Source organism: Diprion similis, chromosome 10 (assembly GCF_021155765.1).
Source record: "Diprion similis isolate iyDipSimi1 chromosome 10, iyDipSimi1.1, whole genome shotgun sequence".
Taxonomy (NCBI): Eukaryota; Metazoa; Arthropoda; class Insecta; order Hymenoptera; family Diprionidae; genus Diprion; species Diprion similis.
Window position 1 is genome coordinate 17566767 of NC_060114.1, and position 21139 is coordinate 17587905.

Below are 21139 nucleotides of genomic sequence, written 5' to 3' on the forward strand. Positions count from 1 at the left end.
GCTTCCTCTCAAAGGGAGAGCACGTCGTATTAATAAACAATGTCGCTCCTTCCTCTTTCTCCCGCGTTCAGGCTACGAGAAGACAATCTACTGTGCAGCGTAGGTGCTCCTTAGGATACTCAGACAAGCGTACTTCACGTTGGACAGGTCATTGTTGCGCTTAGAATGCAACGATATTGATTCATCCCGCCGCCCCATGTAGCGTCTTCGAGTATTTTTTGCCCCGAACCCTACTGACACTCGGGGACATTCTCCTCGCGTAGGGTGCGGCTCAGGGATTGCAGTATCGCCGTCTTTTCACGGACGCGAGACAAGTGTCTGCCGGGAAAGTGCAACGGCAGACTTCGCCACTCACCACTAGAGTATACGTTTTCAATCGCAGATCTGTCACCAGTCGAGGGAGCGAAGCGTGAGGGTGCATGTAGCGGTTTTCAGAATTGATGAAACTGCGCGATGTTCTCGGTACTCCCTAACCACTTTACACTCTCGGATCGTGAGCATCACCCGGCGGAATTCCATTCGGATTAACTCATTTAAATACCAAATCACAGCTCGGTAAGGGAAATTCACTCTCTGAATCCCCTCTATCATGTCGCTAGAGCTTATGCCGTCAGAATGAAAGTAAACCGTGTCTAGGGGTCGTCGTAGCGAGGTTTGATCAACCTTCGGAATTCATCGCTCCTTCGGGGAGTAAAATACGCCTCGTTGCATTTGGAGTTAGCTCAAGACACGCAATCGGTCGTCCAAGTGTCCAGCCCCAAGGTGCGAGCCAGGCTTCTGTTGTCTTGGATCCAAATTTTGCGACTCCCGTCAAAATCTTGGAGTGTGTCGACTACTTTGGAAATCAGCGCGGAACACCTTTATCTCTGCGGGTTTGTGCTAATGCCAACTTAAAGGCATCAAACGACAGAAGTCTGTCGAAGCACGTGGGAATTTATCCGACAAGTATGAATTTGTGCTACCTCAAAATTCACCCACCGCGCGAGCAGGATCGCCAAGTCTGGTAAAGATTCAGAGTAACTCCGTCCCATGGGTTAAGAAAACTTTTTATATTATTCAGGGATATCGACTCACTCTCCTGGGAGTTGGACCCCAACATCCGATGCACGAACCCTGCCATTCCGCTGATGCGAATATGTGCAACATCGGTCTTTTCCATTATGCACGTACACGTGCTCCCAACATTTCGTACAATTTTTCATAAAATTTTTTGCAACCATGACATAACTTTGCGACCGTAAACGGATATACTCTACGTGCCACTCGTGCATCCGATGCTACCACCATCACCAGTGCAACAGTCCACCCTCTCTTCAACATCGAACAATCGTCTTCATCCAATTCTGCCATGAAAATCGAAAGCCACTTATGACAAGCACCGGGAGTCAGTCTGCAAGTAAGTCTTCAAGGTGAGGCCTTTCTTCGACAGCATGTGAGTTTTCTTTACTCTGCGTGTGGTTCTCTGGCGGCTTGCGACACCCATACGTCTCCCGGGAAAGTTTGAAGTCGAAATAGGGTGAGCCAGACTGCATTAGTACTACTCCGGGCACGTTAATTCTGTGTCCCTTATCCCAGCCAGTCTCTTGACGACTGGGGTGGCGTGGCCCACGACTCCCTTCCATTCAAGCTGGTTGACTTAACCCCAAAAGGACCTATGAAATATGCATCGTGTCTGTGCCCCGCCCAACGCACTTACCCTGCACCATCTACATACCATCTACTTGTCCTACTCATATTAGCGCCGCGAAACTTGAAACAAAAGCACAAGCTGCTACCGTCTTGGATCTCGTTGTTTTACTGTCGTCGCTAATGACCTCTATAGTGCTTGGGACTGGCAAACTCTTCCTCATCTCCTGTGGCAGCTTTCGGGAAATTCTAGGCGGCTGCAAAATCGGATCCAGTCTTCATCCGTCGCATCGTACTCATGCAGCGAAACTTAGCACACATATATATATATATATAGACATCCACGTCATAGTGGTAAAATTATTCTTTCACTGAACGTGTACCTCCATACAATTCTTGGGTACAAGTTTATTTTGCGCTAAGCCAATGATCCCCGGAATAATGTATGGAAGTACTCTTTCTCTGGGGGGAATAATGTAATTCAAAGTACGACTATAGCCAAAGAACTCAGGTCAAATAACATCCGTATTCCAGAGAGATTCTTTTGAACCTGTAGTCCTTTGATATTCGTGTGCAGTTCAACCTACTGTATAAATAATATGAGAACGTTGGAAGGCATATTATGGAGGAGAATCCATTTCAACCTTCCATTATCCATCACTTTCACCTCATTTCCCTCGCACCCTAGGGCACCTTGGAGATTTGATGATCAACTTTGATCCGTTTGAGATGAGCGCTTCACACCTCGGGCGCATTTCATCCATCGCACGGTAAATGGAGGTATCAAGTGCCCGGGAATGAACCTATTACGTTTACCGTGTGATAAATTTTCCGTTCCTTGACTCTGCTTACTGCAAACTTCTTTTTCACTCAGGTGAAAACGAAAATACTTTCAGGTCAGTACTAATTTTTTTATTCACTTCTATTAAACGTTGGTGTGAATTTATGCTGTTAACGATGTCGATCATTTGATAACATTATTATACAGTAGTAATAATTTACCGTAATAATAATAATATCACTATGATTAATTCTACATTAACCTTTCCTCGCTCGTAATCCCTTTCTTCATAAAAAAACCGTTAAATTTGCATACCTCCAAAGGCATTGTGCGTTCGATCATTGGACGGTAATTACAAGCCGGTGATGTTTCGGCTGCAGTGACGTACTTGAATCTAGATTCCGTCTGAATGAAAACTTGCAATAAATTCGTTCGCATGTCATGGATTGGTGGGGTACTTTGCCGCAATGTGGCACGCGGAGCAAGCGAGTTTCTATTATACAACACTGCAGCTATAACTTTTCTGCCCATGTACATACGTACACAATCCACCGTGGTTCGGTGGCATGGTAGTAAAACTCCGTGCGATTAGATCGCAAGTCCAAGGTAGGTACTCGGTGATAAGCGACTGGTTTTCGTGTCAGGATTGAGAACCGCCTACATCGTGACCCGGCCTGCTGTCCACCGGTCAGCCAACAATCGACGCAATACTTAGCACTAGCAACAATCAAATCTAAGGAAACCCCTGCCACCAGGACCGTCATTATCACCGTCGCCATCACCATCCACCAACTCAGCCTCCGCGTTGCCCTTTCTAGCCGAGTTTTTTCGTGCAGTATATGACGGGTGTAATTCGTCGGGCACGCAATTCGTCCGATTGATCCCCGATCATGCGGAAGCCAGTCGAAAGATTTATTTGAAGAGAAAGAAATAATAAAAAGAAAAAAGGAAAACGAAATGAATGCAGCCAAAATTGAATCGCGCGAATCGTTGCGTGGTAAATGGCTGGGTCGGAATCGGCGAAAATCCAATTTCATCCGGTGCTCTCATTGTTAACCTCGATTGTATATCATCTCCCCGTGACATCGCCGAAAAATTTACCCACCATAGACAGTCTGTGTATTAACAATGTATCGTGTTTAGTTCCACCGTACTGTATTGCACGTAATCTCGTTTGCATTCTTGGAACTGATCGCAAGAGAATAGCTGTCGCTTCTCGATTCAAGCTCGAATTACGAGAACGGCAAGAGGGATTCGAGAAAGACAGTTTCAGCGTCTATTAAATTCGCCCGGATTTGTGGCGGGCTCCCCCCGCGTTTGCGGATAAGCTGGATCCTTGCGATTCGAGAAAAGCGACACAGACTCTGATCTCCTCTCCTCAATCGGATCCCTATTCGACCCTGTGTTTTGTCCATGGTATCCGGGGAAAACTCGGTGTGTTCTACGCACAACACGTATCGCGTGCCACAGATCGTTCGTCGGCTCTGTAATCGCTTGGGATCGCAAAAAACAAGGCGACGCCACCGTCGATTGCACCCGCGTCGCCTTTGCGGAAGAGGGGCCGCCCAGAATCGATAATTGCCTCGAGGAGGAAGAAAAAAGAAGAGGAAAGGGGGGTTGAGCCGACGAAAAACTGAGGACAAAACAGAGGAACTATAAAGAAAATGAAACGGAAACACATTCTTCTCGTTAAAATTCATCGCGCATGTTTAATGATTTCCAGATTAACGACTTTGTTTTTCTTTTTCTTATACTTACTGAATACGTGATCTCTTAGCCCGATTTAGGTTCGCTACCATGACTTCCGTGCAATGCACCGTTTCTCTTTCTCTCTAGACTGGGTTAAGCGGTCTGGTTGCCCTGAGGATAGAAACACATTCGACCCGGTGCAAAACCGTGTCAAGTGGAAACCCGTGTCCGTAGGAAATGCCATCCGCGAACCCATGTCTGTTTTAGACCTAGGGTGTACGCAATCGTTTGCCTTTAAATTCCGTGCACGACGAGGGTCGAATCTCTCTGTCTTTGCGATTCTGACGTTCGATTCGCTTCTAGCTCCTATAGCTCCCAACTTCATCCCCGGCAAACGAAACACATGAAGCTGCAGGGTAAGTGCCAGGGCACATGAAATCAAAAATGCAATGCAAGAAGCAAGAGGGTGACCCGGTTTTCCATTCTCTTTCTACTGACGTATGTACATATGTACTGTGCTTTGAGCTATTGATGAAAAGATAGGATTGAATTGGTCTCAGTTCCACATCCAAAGCGAGGTAATAAATAATGTCGAGAGGTGTAAACGTACAGCAAGCTTATTCCTTACAAGAAGACACATTGACATTGAGAGTGACGTGGAAATTCGCTGCCAACGTGATAAAAGACGAATGGAAACAATGAGCAACTTATAAAGGCAACGATCCAACCCTAATCATGTCGAAAGCTTGCTGGTGCAAAACAGAATCTCACCGCTTCTTCCGGTCGGTGTTGGGGCCGACGGTGCCCTGCTGGTTGGTTCGGGTATCGGGTAAACTGGATCGCAGCATTCCCTCTCTGGAAATTCGCTGCCCATAGAGTAGGCCCAGATGAGAGTGGCCGCGATAATCGCCGTTCGCACAATGCAAGCTTCGACACGTGACATGTCGTCTTCCGTCCCGAGTTCCCCTTGTGGTCTTCTTTTCCGGATTCCAAAGGACCGGTTCAAGAGTTCATTCTACCGTCGGTGTGACGGTGGCGGCGGCTCTTATTCCGTCGGTTTAATCACGGGGACCCTTCCCGGCATAGGGTCAAACCTCATCTCACTATTTTCCCCAGCTCTTGACTTCGCGCACAACAATATCGCCCGCGCTGTGTTGTCGCGTGAATAATGGAGACGAAGACACGGTTTCGGTCGCGAAAACGGATCTAAACACTTTCCGTGGTGCACTGATTTCCACGCGACAAAATGAACCTGTTCAGCAATATACGCCGCACTGCGCTCTGCTCTGCTCTACTCTCCTCGACGACTCCGGACTCGTCAACGTCTGTTCAACACCCGACGTCGGAACGCGGCGCGCCAAATCCTGCGCGGTGAGTTTCGCGTGCGTCTCGGTGTCTCGACGCCCAATGACCGCTGGCGCGAGGGTGCGTCTGATTGCGCTACCCCGTTTCTACCCCACGCCGTCGACGCTGCCGCCTCCCTTAAGAACCTCAACCGTCGTCCAAATCCACACCGATATCAGTCGTCGGATCGCAGCTCACAATTCACTTTTTACAGAATTTGTGCCAATGGCGCATCAAATTCTGCGCCCTGAAGTAAGAGCGATAGGACAAGGATTGTCTGTAATCTGTGCTGTGAATGCTGAAAACTTTCAAATATCGTAAGTCAACTCAACGTTCTTGATATTATCGACTGAGAGTTCGTACGTACTTTCAGCCGGTTGTGCAGCGAGCTGCGGGTATATTATTGTGCGAATTTATACGATCAGGCAGCTGCGGTAGTTCCAGATATTATCCTGGGTTATTCTCCTCTTTGTCGACTGTACACTCGAACCGTTTAACCGAGGGTTGCAAAATCCACCTGAATACCAACTGCAGGGTTTCGAGATGCAACTTATCCAAATATTGTCAGCTGGAGTTATGACTGTATGTTGGTGTAACCGTAAGTGGAAATGGCCAATGTTTTTAGCCTCTTGTGATCAATCAAACTTGAAGGATGTGATCGCTGCAATGATATAGGAGGTAATTGAAAAGAGGTAAAAGGGGAAATTCAACTGTTAGAATATTTAAATCATTTTGTTTCCTTTCCAAATGGCAGTATAACACCCAAAAGTGTTATTATCACCCTTTGGACGTTCACGTCGTTGAATAATCATACACATTCATAAATACGCAATCATACTATCTAATCTATAATAACCTAAAATAACGAACAACATAACTCGTACAATATACATATAAAAACTTGTCCACATCTTATGGTCGTAGCGGCGAGAATACAATTTGATTACTCTCTAAATATACATGTATATATACATATATATATATATATATTCTTGGAGGTAAGTGTTCGGTTGGACGATACTGATTTCAGGCACTATTAGACGACAAATGTATAGTATTCTTGAAGTGACATAATTGTCGTTGATAAAGAAACACGGCCTCACGAAAGGCACAATAAGTGTGTAAACGTCGTGCCACGGCGAAGAGGATTTCTATGAAGACAATTATCTGTCGCGCGCAGCACAGAGGACAGATACGTTAACCTAATTATCTCATAAAGATGATATACAGTTTTTTTGATTCACATTGAGCGGAAGCTTACACGTATCTGAGAATCAAGAAGACTCGATCAGCCCGACGCCTTGCCACCTGGTGCAAACGGAGAAGTCTACGAGCAGGGGCGTCGTTTGACTGCAGACCAAACGAACCCCGGTGTAACCGACGAACGCGACATCTTTACAATCTCAAACGATGCGTCGGTGTCAAGGGTAGCGAGGATCCGGCTGATACCTGGTCGGTGGATATTGGAGGTTATGGTGAGAGTGGGACCTGCTACGTCTGTATTCCCGGCGGGACGGGAAATCTGCTCCAGGATTCGAACGTCCGAAGTGAGGATTGTCGCCGAGGCTGACTCTGAGGGGGCGATCCAGCGTAGCTCCGGGGTAATCAGGTGGCGGAGCCGGCGTTGCCGGAAGCGGCTGAAGGTTCGTCAGGCCGTTCGGAACCCCGACGGACCGTCGCCATCCGAGATACCGACGCTGGGCGTCGGCGTCGGGTTCTACCGTCTGCTGCTGCTGCTGTTGGCGCCTTCGGCTCTGGGACGAACCGCTTTCGGTAGAATTGCTGTCCTCGCTGGTTCCCAGGCCAGGATCTCGGTCGTCTAAGGCTGTAAGACTCGTCACTGGACTACCGCCTTGCGATGGTTTTTTCGGTCCAGGTGGATAGAGGAGAGACGGATGGGGAATGACGTAGACGCGATGGGGTTTCCCCTCAGGATCCAGGGTGTCCACCTTGCCTTCCGGTTCGTGGGAGGAACAGGATCCGGGTCCGAATATAGAGAGGAGAACGGGCAGGAGGAAGAGCCCGTGCATAGCGCCGATGAATATCACCAGAAAGACCATTTTGAAGAAGACCAGGAAGATGTAGGTGTTGGCAAGGAGGAGAGCTCCCAGACCCAGGATCGTCGATGCGGCACCCTGGACTATCGGTAGGCCCAGGCTGTAGAGACACTCCTTGACACGGTCGTCCGGATGCTTCTTCTTCGAGCTCATGTACGCGTAGCATATGTGGGCCGTGAAGTCGACACTGAATCCGATGCACATTATCAGATTTATCATCGATATACTGTCAAGGTTCACACTCCACAATGCCATGTAACCACCGACCCCCAGCTCTATGGAGACGATGCAAAAGGCCACCCACAAACAGCACAAAGCGTTAGGTATGAAGATGAACGAGATCAGCATCATTATCAGCGCTCCGAATACCATGCACTGAATACTCGTAGGCCGGACGAGCTCGAACTGATCGAAGAACACAAAGTAAGGATGAAAGACACTCGCGTTGAGGGGAGACTCATTGCAGATACGTCGCAGTTCCTTGACCATTGCCTTTTCCTCGTTTGTGCCACTTATGTTTACAGCTTGGATCAGGAATCTGCTGGCCAGAATTTTCTCTCCCGTTTCGTCGAACTTTACGTCAAGCGAAAATGGATTTGCTGGGAAGAGCCATATGTCCTTTAATGTCTTTATGAAACTAGCCTCTGTGTCTATGGTCACGTTAAGGTAGTCTTGGTTACGGGTCACGTAGCTCAGGAAACTTCGGATCCAACTTTCCGTATAAATCGGGCTACTGATGTAAGAGGAGGCTTCCAGAGCTCTGGTCAGGTTCTCGAACTCCTGCTGGATTACAGGGTCGCTGTAGTTCTCCTGGCCACTTACAATTACCTGAGAACAGAAGATGAATGGAATGAGTACATGGTTCGGCTGGAGAGTTTCAAACGATGTTGGCATCTAAGTCTTGGCGTTCTAGATGTCGATTTAGCGAACCACGGAATTACTGCTTGACACTGGATTGGAAATCGGTGTTATAATAATAAGGAATTGACTTCGTGACGCAAGACAAGGCGGAATACATCGTCCGGTTATTGTACGCGGTGCGTGCCTCAGCCGCAGTTCCCGTCGAATTGATGTAACTTGTTTACAATTTTATTCAACGTCCGATCACGGGAGAAAGTTTGTACGTGACTTAGTAGCGTTATTATTCATTGTTAAGTTGCAATTTTCATTATAGATTTACAACAAGTTATTCACTCGGCGCAACAAGAATTTTTACAGTGGTTGCGTAGGGCTCGATATATCGTCGGAAATAATTTTAAAGCTATTATCAGTAACTGATGATCGCTCAGAAATAATTCTCGTTGAACTGACCTGAATCCTATACGGAAATTCTCGGAAGTAAAAGTCCTCTTTGTCGTAAAAGGCGACGGAATATGAATCCTCCTTAGAGAGCTTGCGTCTGTCCAGGCCTTCTTCCAGAGTTGTGAGACCGTAAATTGCTCCACACAAGTAGAGTGCGAAGATAATGATGACGACAGCCTTGACAATGCGATTATTCAAGGCCACAGCAAGGCAATCGCGGAACCAAACCATGCATCCATGTTCCGGATTGTCTAAGGGGTTGTCGGGGTCAGCGGGGTCCACTCCTCCAGTACACAATATCCGGTATAACCAAGAACGGTGAGCTGAAAATTAATGACAATCGCGATGTTGATTGAGGCCATCGTAATAACAAACAATGATGAACTGGACTTGATTATAAGATCTGGATATTGAATTAACCACACTGTTTGCACTTGTAGGCTATAGTTGACTGTAGCCAATATGTAGTCGTAACTCCAAATGCATGGTTGTCTTCAAAGCAATATGTTTTTATAATTAAGGTGAGTGTACCAGTTATTGATCCTGTCCGAGTTTGACCTTTTTTGGTTGTATCTGTTTGATCCTTAGTTCTAAAATTACCAAAAAATTAATTTCTAGTCTTTAACGAGAAATTCACAATTTGTGCAGTGAATTTATAATTTTGAAAAACAAAAGGGTCTAAGGTCTTAATAACTTGTACATTTACCTTAATCATTTCGAAAAAAAGCATTTTTGAGAAAGAAGACTTCTCTGGTTATTTACAATAAACATTTGATGAGTAAAAATTGCCCCAATCTCAATCTTATTTTCCGAATGTATACTTCGATCTTTGGTATTTATCACATGCGTGAAGTGTTTCTATCTTATGCGTAGGCACGTTTTCTGCCCATATACGCAGAGGTTCAGTAATCACGAAGTCCCATTCGAACGATTGTTTGTATATTCGTTTGTTTGGTTACTCAGTATTTCCCGGTAAAATGTTTATGCGCTAGCATATAACGGAGACAATAGTTCATAGAATACACATTCATTTGTGCCTATACATTTAAGCAGGATAAGGCGTAGCCAGCACACAATGCAATTCAGCCTGTCATCATCATAATGTATTTTCACGCTTTCCAAAGAATCGTATATATAGTTACATTATTCGTCGCGTGTGCGCGATGATTAACGACAAAACGATCTTCCATTATTCCCATGGTGTGAAGTTGTCATCGTCGTTAGCCGTCAATTGTTTCGGCTGACGCATTTATACGCCCGACATTGACCTCCCCATAATCGGCATTACGTGAATGTAATTAAGTGATTAATTGTTGGTATCATGTGTAATTACTATGCGTTCGCACAACCGAATCAATTGCGCCTTTATGTTCTGCTAGGTATAGTAAATCAAAGTGCGCTTAACGTTGAATTACCGCGCGATGGAAAACGTCACGATACACGATTTGCCAATTTTAGTCATCGTGTATGAAAATGCAAATTTATTCAGCTAAAAATCGGGTGGGCAGCACAATTATTTCCAATCTGCAAGTCTGCATGCCGTCAGGCAAGCTCTCTGCATTTGGTATAGAGGCGAACCTATAACGCGGACATAAGACATAGAGAAAGTTACAATTTTATTGCGCGATTATATAATTCCGAACAATTTTACGACATTCGACTGTAGGAGGAGTACAATCGAACGCATAAGTGTCGGTTTGCGTTATACGGTACCTGTCATAATTACGTTCGCTGCGTCAGCTGTTTATATATAAATATATATACATATATTCACGTGTAATCGCATGATCCGAATGAAATGCAACGGAAACAAAAACGGGAATCCCGACTTCCGAGTTAATACGTCACTCGAAATAACTTCTTCGACACATTATGAATATATCTATAGCGATAATTGACAATTATTTTCACTGCGGAGATAACGAGTATTCAAAGAAGAACAAAGACACACAAACTTTACACACATGTACGATGTAACCTACTTTGAAACAATCCGAATTTACTCACTCATGCGTTAACATGCAGTCGCGATTCATTGAGCAGATACTAATATCTAAAGTAGAAAAAAAATATTAATAATAATAATAATGGTATAGTAGGAAAATAGGTAATTCTCGGCAAACTGCAACGGCGAAAGCTAGACTTGATTAATTATGGATTTTGTATACATATAAACCCCGTCTTTATGTGGAAAGCGAGAAAAGATCGTACATAGTAACTTAACGCTGATTACCGATCGTCTGTTCCGGAAATCATCATTTATAATAATATATCATTTATGGATAACGAACAAAGTTATTGATACTCGAGACGCGTCTTTCGCACTGCATTACGTATTCCTGCGGCGTTAGTATGGCCCCGCTCTGTTTGTGCTTGAACGAAAGTAGGCACACCAGACGGTTCTCTTCATCATTATTCAGGCTTCACCTTGATCTATTAAATGACTGACGAAACTCTGAACTTCTTACGAAAATCGCGAGAACGAGATTGGGGAGAAGGAGATCAATGTATAGAAACCTCTATGGTGGGCTGAAACTTACTCGACTTTGAAACAGGCTGCACCTTGCAGCAGACGACGCTGTGGAGATTCTTTTGCTCGCAGTAACCGCTAATGGCGACACATCCGCTAAAGAAGGTCAAGTGGAAGAGGAAGGTGAAGATCACCGCGAAACCTGTAAAAAAAATCGTTTCAACGATCACAAATCGTCCAACATTAATCGACGAACTAATCAGCGAACGGCATCCTTCTTAACTCGTCGTTTACCTGAATAGATGCAGAAGATTTGGACGGATGGAAACGGCGACATGATACCAATAAAAAAGGATATCATATCAGTGAGCGAAGTGATCGTTATGGAAACGGCTGCCTCGCTCAGGGTGGCCGCCATCCGCTCCGGAACCGGTGCCAGGATGTTTGATCTTCTCCAAGCAGCCAGCACCACAAAAGTGTCATCGATGCCGATTCCTGAAGAAAAAATTCCACAATTCATTCGGCGATAGGAGATGAGAATAGAGTCTGAACGTAATCGTCCTTACAGGAATCCCCAAGTTTCTCCAATTATACGGTACAAATTATAATTGCAAAATACATATACGTATAGGTATGTTCCTATGAGTTGCTCAACGGTAATATGACCGTACATCGAGCGACCGTCGTCAGTCGAAAAGATTTCGGCGATTAGAAATGCTCGCTTTCTAAAATTGTGACTACATGCTCGATAGTACGGGCAGTTTAGATATGAAATTTGAAAATGATTTTCCGCTGCAGGGTGCCGGACTTTGCTTTTGTAATCACATCGTAAATTCCTGCAGGGTCTATACGCTTTCACGTATGCTGTGATAGGGCACATTGGTGCAAACCGCGATTAAAATTCCTCGATTACACGTGCAATTATAACCAAGAATTATCGTGTTAAAGTCTCATCCAGATCTGCACTTGCTGCAAGACTTTCTATATCTTACAATCGCAGCTGTAAAATGACGTGAGCTGGTCACCTGAACCACACCACCAATGTACGAAGACGATTATTGAGTAGAAGCGCAAAATCGCCGTAACGTCTCAGGTCAATCGGTATTAACTGTAAAGATTGCGGGTATCGGCGATGTGTTCTAGGCTGTTACTCAACCGTGGCCATTGCAGCAGTTTCACCATATTCCTTTGGAATCGCGTGCATACGGTGCAGACCAGGATTTCGCATGCACAAGTTACGTTACGGTGCAGCCTGCGTATAATACGTATGTTGTCGTGTGTGTTACCATATCCGGCGATCGTATTACTGTACGAAATATTCTGCCTGTCTGAACGTTGAGAGTTGGTAGGTTACATTAGAGAGACTCTGTGTTACCGCACAGCCTTGATCGGGTAGTTTGTAGTTCCACTGACGATCGGTGATCGATGATTTGTATTCACCGATGCAAGTGTTGCCCCAATGACGTCACGAATACGTTTAACCCGCATCAGTTATGCACGCCAATGACGACGCGGTTAGCTTTCCATTTTACTCTGGGTAGTGCTTTGCGAGGTATTCCTCGACGAATGAACGGGGACGGAAACTATGAGACTAGAAAAAAATTCTAGTAATTACCGATCATGAGGAAAGGCGCGGCGAGGTTGATCCCGATAAACTCGATCCCAAGGTACATGCAGAGACCGAACGCCGAGACGGTTGCCATCGCCGCAGACACGTTGCCCAACAGACCAAGCCAAGGCTTGCTCCGTACCCAATCAGCCATCATGCACGTTACCACGGAGAAGATGGCCATGATCGCGAAGGTGCTGGAGAAGTACGGGACCACCGTTCGCGTGTTCGCTTCCAGCTCCAGTTCCAGGGTTCGCGAAGCGAATCTGGCCGTGCTGATGTGCTCGAAGATCCCGTCATCTTCCGCCTTACCGATAACATCGAGGAACGCTTCTTCCCAAAGGGCGCCACTGAAACCAAAGAGGATCAAGACATCGTTGACATCGTCGTTCCGGTGCTTCGTGCTTGGTCTTCATCTTCCAATCATATTATCGGGTGTTACTTACATGGCGTCTTGGCGCTTCGTGTCAGCGGTAACGAAGTACGCCAGTTGAATCGAAGGTACGGTCTCGATGGTCGAGTCGTCGTTGATGATGCTACCGCCAAAGTAGACAGGGAACGCGTGGGCGTCCCACGTAACAGGATTGAACATTACCGGAAACGTCAAGTTCAACTCTCGGCTCTCTACGTCGCTGAAAATTGGATAATGAGAGGATAAAGTTGGGTCGACGCCGTCATCGCGAGCAAACATTTTTTCTCTAAGCTAAAGCCAAAACTCAGCTCTCTTGATTACTCGTCAATGATGCAACTTCCGCTGGTGAAATCGAACATCGTCGAGAGTTTATTTTCCACGAAGACTGCATCTCGAAATGTTTGAGAATGGTTCTTACGATTCTCACACTACCTTGTTTATATAGATAATTAGTCAATTTAAATGGTCAACGTACTCGATGACGTGATGCAGATTCAGAATGTCATTCATAAAACACTGATCCAACCATCTTGCGCATATGTTTTCGTACGAGTATGTCTCTCCCTCGTATTCCAGAGTCGCATTCCTGATTATCCCGTCGAGCAGCAGGAGTTCCTTCCAAATAACGGCCCGAAGCATGTTGTCATCCCCATCCTTAGGTACCACAATAACATGTCCGAATCGCCCTGAAGCAGGAGTAGAATTTTTTAAAATCTTCATTAGCAGATACTTTTCTCACTTAAGGATACAGATTTGACGAACATACCTGGACGAGTGATACGGCCAACGCTGAATCGGCTGGTGTAGTTCACCTTAAAGAAGTTCTCGACGATGACGCGCTCAGTTTTTCCGGGTCCATTGATCGGCGAGAAGAGATACTCGGGGTCGATTTCGTAACGAATCTGCTGGTATCCGGTTATGCAGATGCATGCCAGAAGCACGGGGATTATAACGAAATAACCCGGGTGCCGTCCGACAATTAAACCAACACGGTGAAACGCCCGGTTCAGGAAGTCGTCGACGCAAGTCAGGCCACAAGACATCTGGAATACAATTCGATCGGTTCTTATTACACCCGCAACTTTTGAGCGATTGATAAAAAACGATATTACGGTCAGTAAAATCGATCAAACATGGTACTGGTTGTGGAATGTAACCTAGTCAGTATTTTTCAAAGATCGATTTTTTTAAATTTCATTTTCGCAATGTACATATATTTAAGTATATACACAGAAAATTACAGTCCATTCGACAAATATTCTCCAAGTAAAAAATTGAAATGTTACTTCGTGAAAAATCTTTCAGGAATCACTTTTTCGGCCTTGTGACTAGGTATGATCTTGTTGGAAACTGTGGGAATGAATTTTGGAAGCTGGATCGATTCGAAAGGAGCAGCTTGAAGCTTAGACTCGGCTCGTGGTTCATTCATGAGTTGGCCACGGGGAGAGAGAATCTCTGAGGATCGAGGGCGAAGCGTAACCTTGGCCTTCTTTACTGGGACAGCTAGCTAACATGAACGACGTTACATATATAATGCGTGTGACAACGTATCTTTAAAAGCCTCAACGAGCGGGTAGTTAAGAATTGAATCCCGAAACGCTGGCGTAACATCTCGGACGTAACTCATCGGCCTGTCACGCATCCGGAGAAGAAAATCAGTGTAAATTATACAAATGGCTAACTAAGTTGACAAGTGCGTTTCTATACGAAGTGCAGATGACAATCGAAAAATGAAAAACTTGTCATAAGAACCTTTATCGCTGTAACAAAGAACTCTATCAGTTGGTATTCGTGTGAATTGTCATTTCAACCACGATTATTTTTTCACGCCTATACACTGCCTACGTCAGCTAGCGCCTCTGTACATGCAAATATATATATATATATATATATTCATGAATGATTTACGCTTAGGTACGCACGAGTAATACCATATCGAATCTATAAGTCATTGTACACACGATGACTGAATACAACGTTCGTCTTCCAACGGCTGGGTAATCTTTTTAAAACCTGCTTACAATCATCTCTCTGTCATTCATCCCCAGCTCTAGAGTCCAGGGATGGTGAAGAGGGTCTGGAGTTATCGAACATCCTTTCAGCTCTGAGGAAAATCATCCGATCGACACGTTATATTTTTCTATGATGCTATATCACGATCAGTACCTGTAATTACACACATGTCCAGGCATATCGACGGCGATGATTACCGAATCTAGCGCAACCTCGGTGCTACAACACTCAGTCGGCGTTGTATAATCACGCAAGCGACGTGCGATCCTTACCGGTGCGTTTTGCACGTGCAGGCGCGTCGCCTACTGTCACGTAGGTGGTTGGTTAGTTAAGTGCTTAACTTATTCAGATGCCCAATCCCCGGTCCCCTACCACCGTCCGCCCATCATCGTGTTTTTCACTCATCAATTAGCTACGCTAGTGTTGATATTTTCGCTCTGCTAGGAACTCGAAGCATCGACTAACGAGTGAACGCTCAATCTTTGACGTACCTTGAAAAATTTCACTTCAACTAACTGGATAACCGACTATTTTCTGTTGAACTGATACCACTGTGCAACAGCATGAGAAACCTAGTTCCTAAAAATCTTCCAAAAAGCCCAATATCACTAGGAAGATAATGTCATATCGTATCCACACACTACTTCAATCTATACATCATTTCTGTTCTTCCTCTGACTGAGATCTAGGTACAATTTGTGAAAATCCTGCCAAAATTTACATCTTAGTATTTCCTTGCTGTGGCATGTTAACACCGAAAATGAATGAAGAAGTTATGATTTAAATGAAACAAAGTAAAAGGATCATTCTGGGCAAGTTTGTGGTCCTAAAATGACTTTTTAAAGAAGAAATAAGTGGTCCGAGGGGTTATTCACTCAAACTCTTAGGGTTCACATGATTTCGTGACTTCCGATGATGTCACATGATTTTAAATATGATTTTCGATGATTGCATCTGGTATCTGGTATCAGATATGATTTCCTGTGTTACTTAAGAAGATTTCACAGCAATTTTTTACCATTCTGGGTGACTCAACCTGATTTCCTGTGATCTCATACGATTTCAAAGCAATTTCTTTGTCCGATTTTCGGAAGTGGTCGTAGAATATATGGCATTATTTTCGAATTTCATGCCCAAGCTTGAGCGATGGATTTTTGAGGTTAGAGTTATTTCAAATTACCAGTATTTTACGTAGTACTGTAACATCTACAATGCAGAATCCATTTTGTGACGGTCTATGGGATGGCAGATGAAAAAAAAAATGAATAAAAAACTTATGCTGGCGTGACGAACCAACACAGGATCAAATCTCATCGATTACGTGAGGCAAACAACACTACCCTGACAATAGCTACTCCGAGCGATTGACCTTGCGATTTCACTTGGTCACGAATTACTGCAAATAGCGTGAAATCCTTAGAGCGCTACAATTAGAAATCAGATCACTCGACAGCCTGCTGCGGGTGGAACCGGATTGCGTAACCGATAGGGTTATGCACGACGTAGACTCGGACCCCCCGTTTTTACTTTAGTGATCGAATATTCCGTCAAACTTCAACACCAGCTTGGGTGGTTTGTGAGCGATGGTGTACAGCAATATCCCTGACATGCTGCACCACCCGCATGCACTGTATTAGGTATATCCTGTCAAAAGGTTGTACAACAGGTCTCCATGATGCAGTCGTCTGCAAGGAAAAACGCCCTTGTCGTGATTTGGTAGTGTCTTTCACTGGTTCTATTTGCGTAGCAAATTCAATTTCGTTTCACCATAACACTGGCTCGGAGCCTTTCACTTCTCTTGTGTGTATGTATGTACTAAAAGTACTGAAATGATTATTTCGTGCCAAACATGTTACTGCACAGATCCGTGAACTGTTATCATTCCGGATCAACCGAAAGCCAAAGGCCAGATTTTCACGCAAAAGTGAGGTAAGATCGTAACCGCAGTGATGCAAGTCACGATCAGGCAGGTGCAAGGATCGAGCCTTGAACTGCAGTTCGCGTTACTGACTCTTTTCAAAAATTACTGAATGAACTAAAAATGGAAAACGTAACAGAGATAAATGACGGGTAGTCAATTGTCTAGTACCATTCACGTTTTAACGATGGTTTAAGGCGTCTTTTCAATCGGTTGCCGCATCTCATGGAGACCATCGCGCTGTTTAGTCACCCCTCCAACACCTGGTGGACATCATTACAACAGCAATCACGTTGCGTTGAATGACTATTCGAGTTTTACGATAGAGCTGATACGTCCTAACTATAATGCTGTTTATATTCAACACTTTTTATGACGTTTACAAAACACCTCCATGCATCATTAAATCTTCCTTGTTAAATGTCAGTGGTATGGAAGACTACTCAGGGCACAAATCTGATGCCTGAACAATACGTTTCGATGATTGTTATCGTGAATACCGATTATTTCTGGCATACCGAAGTATAGGAGCACGTCAGTTCGACGCGACAGAAGGTACAGCACCAAGTATTAAGTGCTGGATCTCTTGCATCCCATTTAACGATATATGAAGCAACCGTAGAAGACAGTGATTGTCATAATTGGTCCGTCGACCGATATTTTCTGCATATTTTGAGGCCGAATGACCGGCGACTCGAAGCAAACTGTTAAAATGTTACCTACTTTCGATTCATCGTCAGCGTTACTGTACTCGCCCTTCTCCCGCAATCTCTCCGGCAGTCACTTTCTTCACTAACGTTAATTTCAACTGTAACCACAAGTGCTTTGAGCGAAGTGAACGAGTTCCGGAAGGTCTAGATTGGAATCATATTTAGCGGTTCGTTCACATTGCCATATAATTCTCGATGGGGGGGCGTTTGAGGCCCTTGTAAAGCACGATTGCCACCCACACGCAGAAGCTTGGGTCGCGGAGGTCAATTGCTTCGAAATTGCAGTGAGTAGTAGCATATGCAGCTGTACACTTGTTACGTGTGAAGAAGGAAGTTGCGGCGAGACGAACTGTTTAATTCTTGTCAAAAAATAACCTCTTCACACACATAACGTACAACATGTCAAATGGAAAACGACGCGAGCCTTCATTGTTCGCTGGTATTATGACAAACTTTTGACGAATGTAAAATAATTATTACTTTCACACGCGATAAGATGCTTTAAGAATATATTCATTACTTCTACAAACATACGAGGTAAGTGTAACTTCATATTCACCCGTCTTCCCATAACGGTGTGATTTTGAAATGACCTTAGAATCAGGGGGGGGGGGGGAGAGAAATTATTGTGGATCTACGCACTTTCATCACCGTGATATTTTTATTTCATACATATAGCTTCGTTTACGTTAAAAACTGCTGAGGTTCGTTCGAAGCTCTGGAAAGTTGTTCCGCCTGCTATAATATATGTACAGGTATATACCAACGCGAGGCTGAGAATTTTTACCAAAACTTTCACACTTTGTCACCGATTCCCCGAACAATAACCTGCAGTAAAGAAAGAGAGACCCGAGCTTATAGGGACGTAAAACGACTATGGACGCATCTTCGGAGGAGAAAAAAAGGGATAAAATAGACGAAGATAGAGAGAAAGAGAGGGAAGGGGTCAGGGGGAAGGAGCAGGTCAACAGGTATTGCATCGGAGAGCATAACCTGTTGTTGTTCCCGTCTCTATGCGCGGCTTGTGTACAGGTCCAGAAACGAATCTAGCCCTAGATGAGAGCAGGATTTCACAGCGGGGCGGAGACTGACCAAAGGTAGTCTCTCCCTAGCTAACATACCTGGATTCACCTCTGCAGGTAAATCTCTAAGTTTATACCTGGAATGCAACTGGTCCTGCAGCTTCGGGAGGGAGATCTATTAAGCGCCTAGTATGTAGAGTTTCAAAGTTTAAGCTTCACCTCCGAATACCTTGATGGATAACAACTATGGCCGTAAAACCTCGGAGGCTTTCAACAATGCACTCAGACATGGAACGCTTCAAACGTGCAGTGATGATTATTCGACCAACGCATCGTTCGTCGACTGGTTTGTTCGATGGCAACAATTAAACTTGCCACATTGCGACCGTGCAATACCGTAAGAGGTTTTTCAATCCTTAATTTTACTGGACGAGTAAGGTCCTTTGGTTAAGCAATGTAGCTACGATGGTCAGGATGTTGACACTCGTTAAATCGACTTTCCAAATCATTGAGGAGAGTGCATAACTTGTCGTGAAGACAGTCAAGATCTTGATTAGACTCCTGATGTCTATAATTAGTCACTAACGATCGGCATGTTGTTAGGATTTAAATTACTTACGTATTACGTCCGCTCAATTTTCGAAGGAATTACGATCATCCTACTTTCCCTGGAACAGTATGCATACGGAACGTTCATTCACATGGGCGCACAAGATTCGGGGGTGGCCAGGATCGAATAGATCGGTAAAAGCGTGTGAAATCAATTCCGCACACTGTATGATCCACACAGTCCGGATCTAAATCCTATATCCCAGCGATCATTTAATCGGCGATTTATTACTTTCGTAGGAGGCGAGCGCAAACGCCACAGACTCTCCCGCGAATCCAGCTTTCTAAACGGGAACTTCATCACTGACGCGTATCAGATCGAGAGTTGATCGTGTAGACCAAGAAACCGGGTCGCGGATGTTTTGCGAATTCAAACATGTATCTCAAATATTTTTCACTACCAGCAACACGACCTCCAGAGAGTAATGAATTTTCCTCTGATCAACATCACCTATACAAGCCAGAAACAATCCTCCTGAGGATCGAGCCTGCAGTGTATCGTCTCCTCTGCATAGTGCATAACTCTCATCCACTCGTTTCTCTAATTTGAATAAATCGCGTAAGAGACTGTCGCAAACCGGTTGAGATATCGTCGACTTCGCGACTTTTGCATTCCATTTCCTGACGATGATTAACCTGGTAAAGATTAAACAAAAAAAAAAAGAAGAAAACAACAACAACAACAGTCGTATAAAGAATTTCGGACTCACCTTGTCAGGCGATGCTTTATATACAAGCGGTTAAATATCGGCTCGATTTCGCCGTTGATTTCTCTGAGTACACACAGTGATCAGCGTCAACTTTCTACACCGTGATAATGGTGATGATGATGATGATTTATTCACGATGCGGAGTAAAACTTTATCCCGTATATCCAGCTATGCACTGATCCCAGCTGATACAGAGAACAGTTCTAGACTACTGAACACCTCGACACGATTCGCGGTTTGTCACCTGTCCGTCTTTGGGTCACGTATAGTCATACTGGAGTCTTGGTCGAGCCGAAAATCCCGGAAGAGTATCTGCAGTGAGGTAAGGCGTCACCGACGAGCAATATCCGAGTGTTTCACACGTACGATGTGTCCTCAGCTCCGTTCAACTTGATGCACAATAACTTCACCAACAGCAAAAGTGGGCACCGACACTGGAGATTGGGGTCGAAAATTGAAACTTAAAATTTCAGGGTTCGTTCGTTTACGTCTTCTTCGATGCTCGTTGTTCACTGTTCGTTTTTCGCTTCCGCGATCGCGCCACCCTCGCTTGGGTACCAAACGGATGTCCAAGAGCTGCACTGAGCTCGTTGATGTCTGGACGCGCACTGGCAGCTCTGCTCGGAACTCTGTCTTCGGAATGACCTAGCTGACGATGTATCCCCGTGTCAAAACTCTCCAACCGCTTCCAGTCCGCGTGCCCACTTTGCCGGCTACTTCTTACTCACGGTGGGGAGTCGGTGCAAGGAATTGTGGAAAGGGGAGGAACACCCCGCCCTAAGACCTGTCGCGGTTGGCTTATATCCTACGTCTAACACCGAGGGAAAGGACGATTACGTTATGCGTACGTCGCTCTCAGTGTCGATA

The 21139-nt window shown here is 44.9% G+C and overlaps 2 protein-coding genes across 4 annotated transcripts in view; both read right to left on the reverse strand.

Annotated features, from left to right (window-relative positions):
- LOC124410782 overlaps positions 1–5234 on the reverse strand; it is a 70972-nt gene extending 65738 nt beyond the window's left edge. For all 3 annotated transcript variants that reach the window (XR_006929623.1, XM_046889394.1, XM_046889393.1), the window contains exon 1: positions 4868–5234. Coding sequence is in view for 2 of the 3 variants with exons in the window: in XM_046889394.1 (XP_046745350.1) it covers positions 4868–5039 (172 nt within the window). In the remaining variant the exon portion in view is untranslated. The remainder of the gene's footprint in view (positions 1–4867) is intronic.
- Positions 5235–6167: 933 nt separating this feature from the next.
- LOC124410784 (patched domain-containing protein 3) lies at positions 6168–20490 on the reverse strand. Its single transcript, XM_046889395.1, has 9 exons — positions 20273–20490; positions 14057–14333; positions 13766–13976; positions 13325–13510; positions 12885–13228; positions 11564–11764; positions 11340–11471; positions 8809–9122; positions 6168–8325 (listed from the first exon to the last, which is right to left on the reverse strand). The coding sequence occupies exons 2-9, from the start codon at positions 14331–14333 to the stop codon at positions 6862–6864; spliced, it is 3129 nt and encodes a 1042-aa protein (XP_046745351.1). The 5' UTR covers positions 20273–20490; the 3' UTR covers positions 6168–6861.
- Positions 20491–21139: the final 649 nt, after the last annotated feature.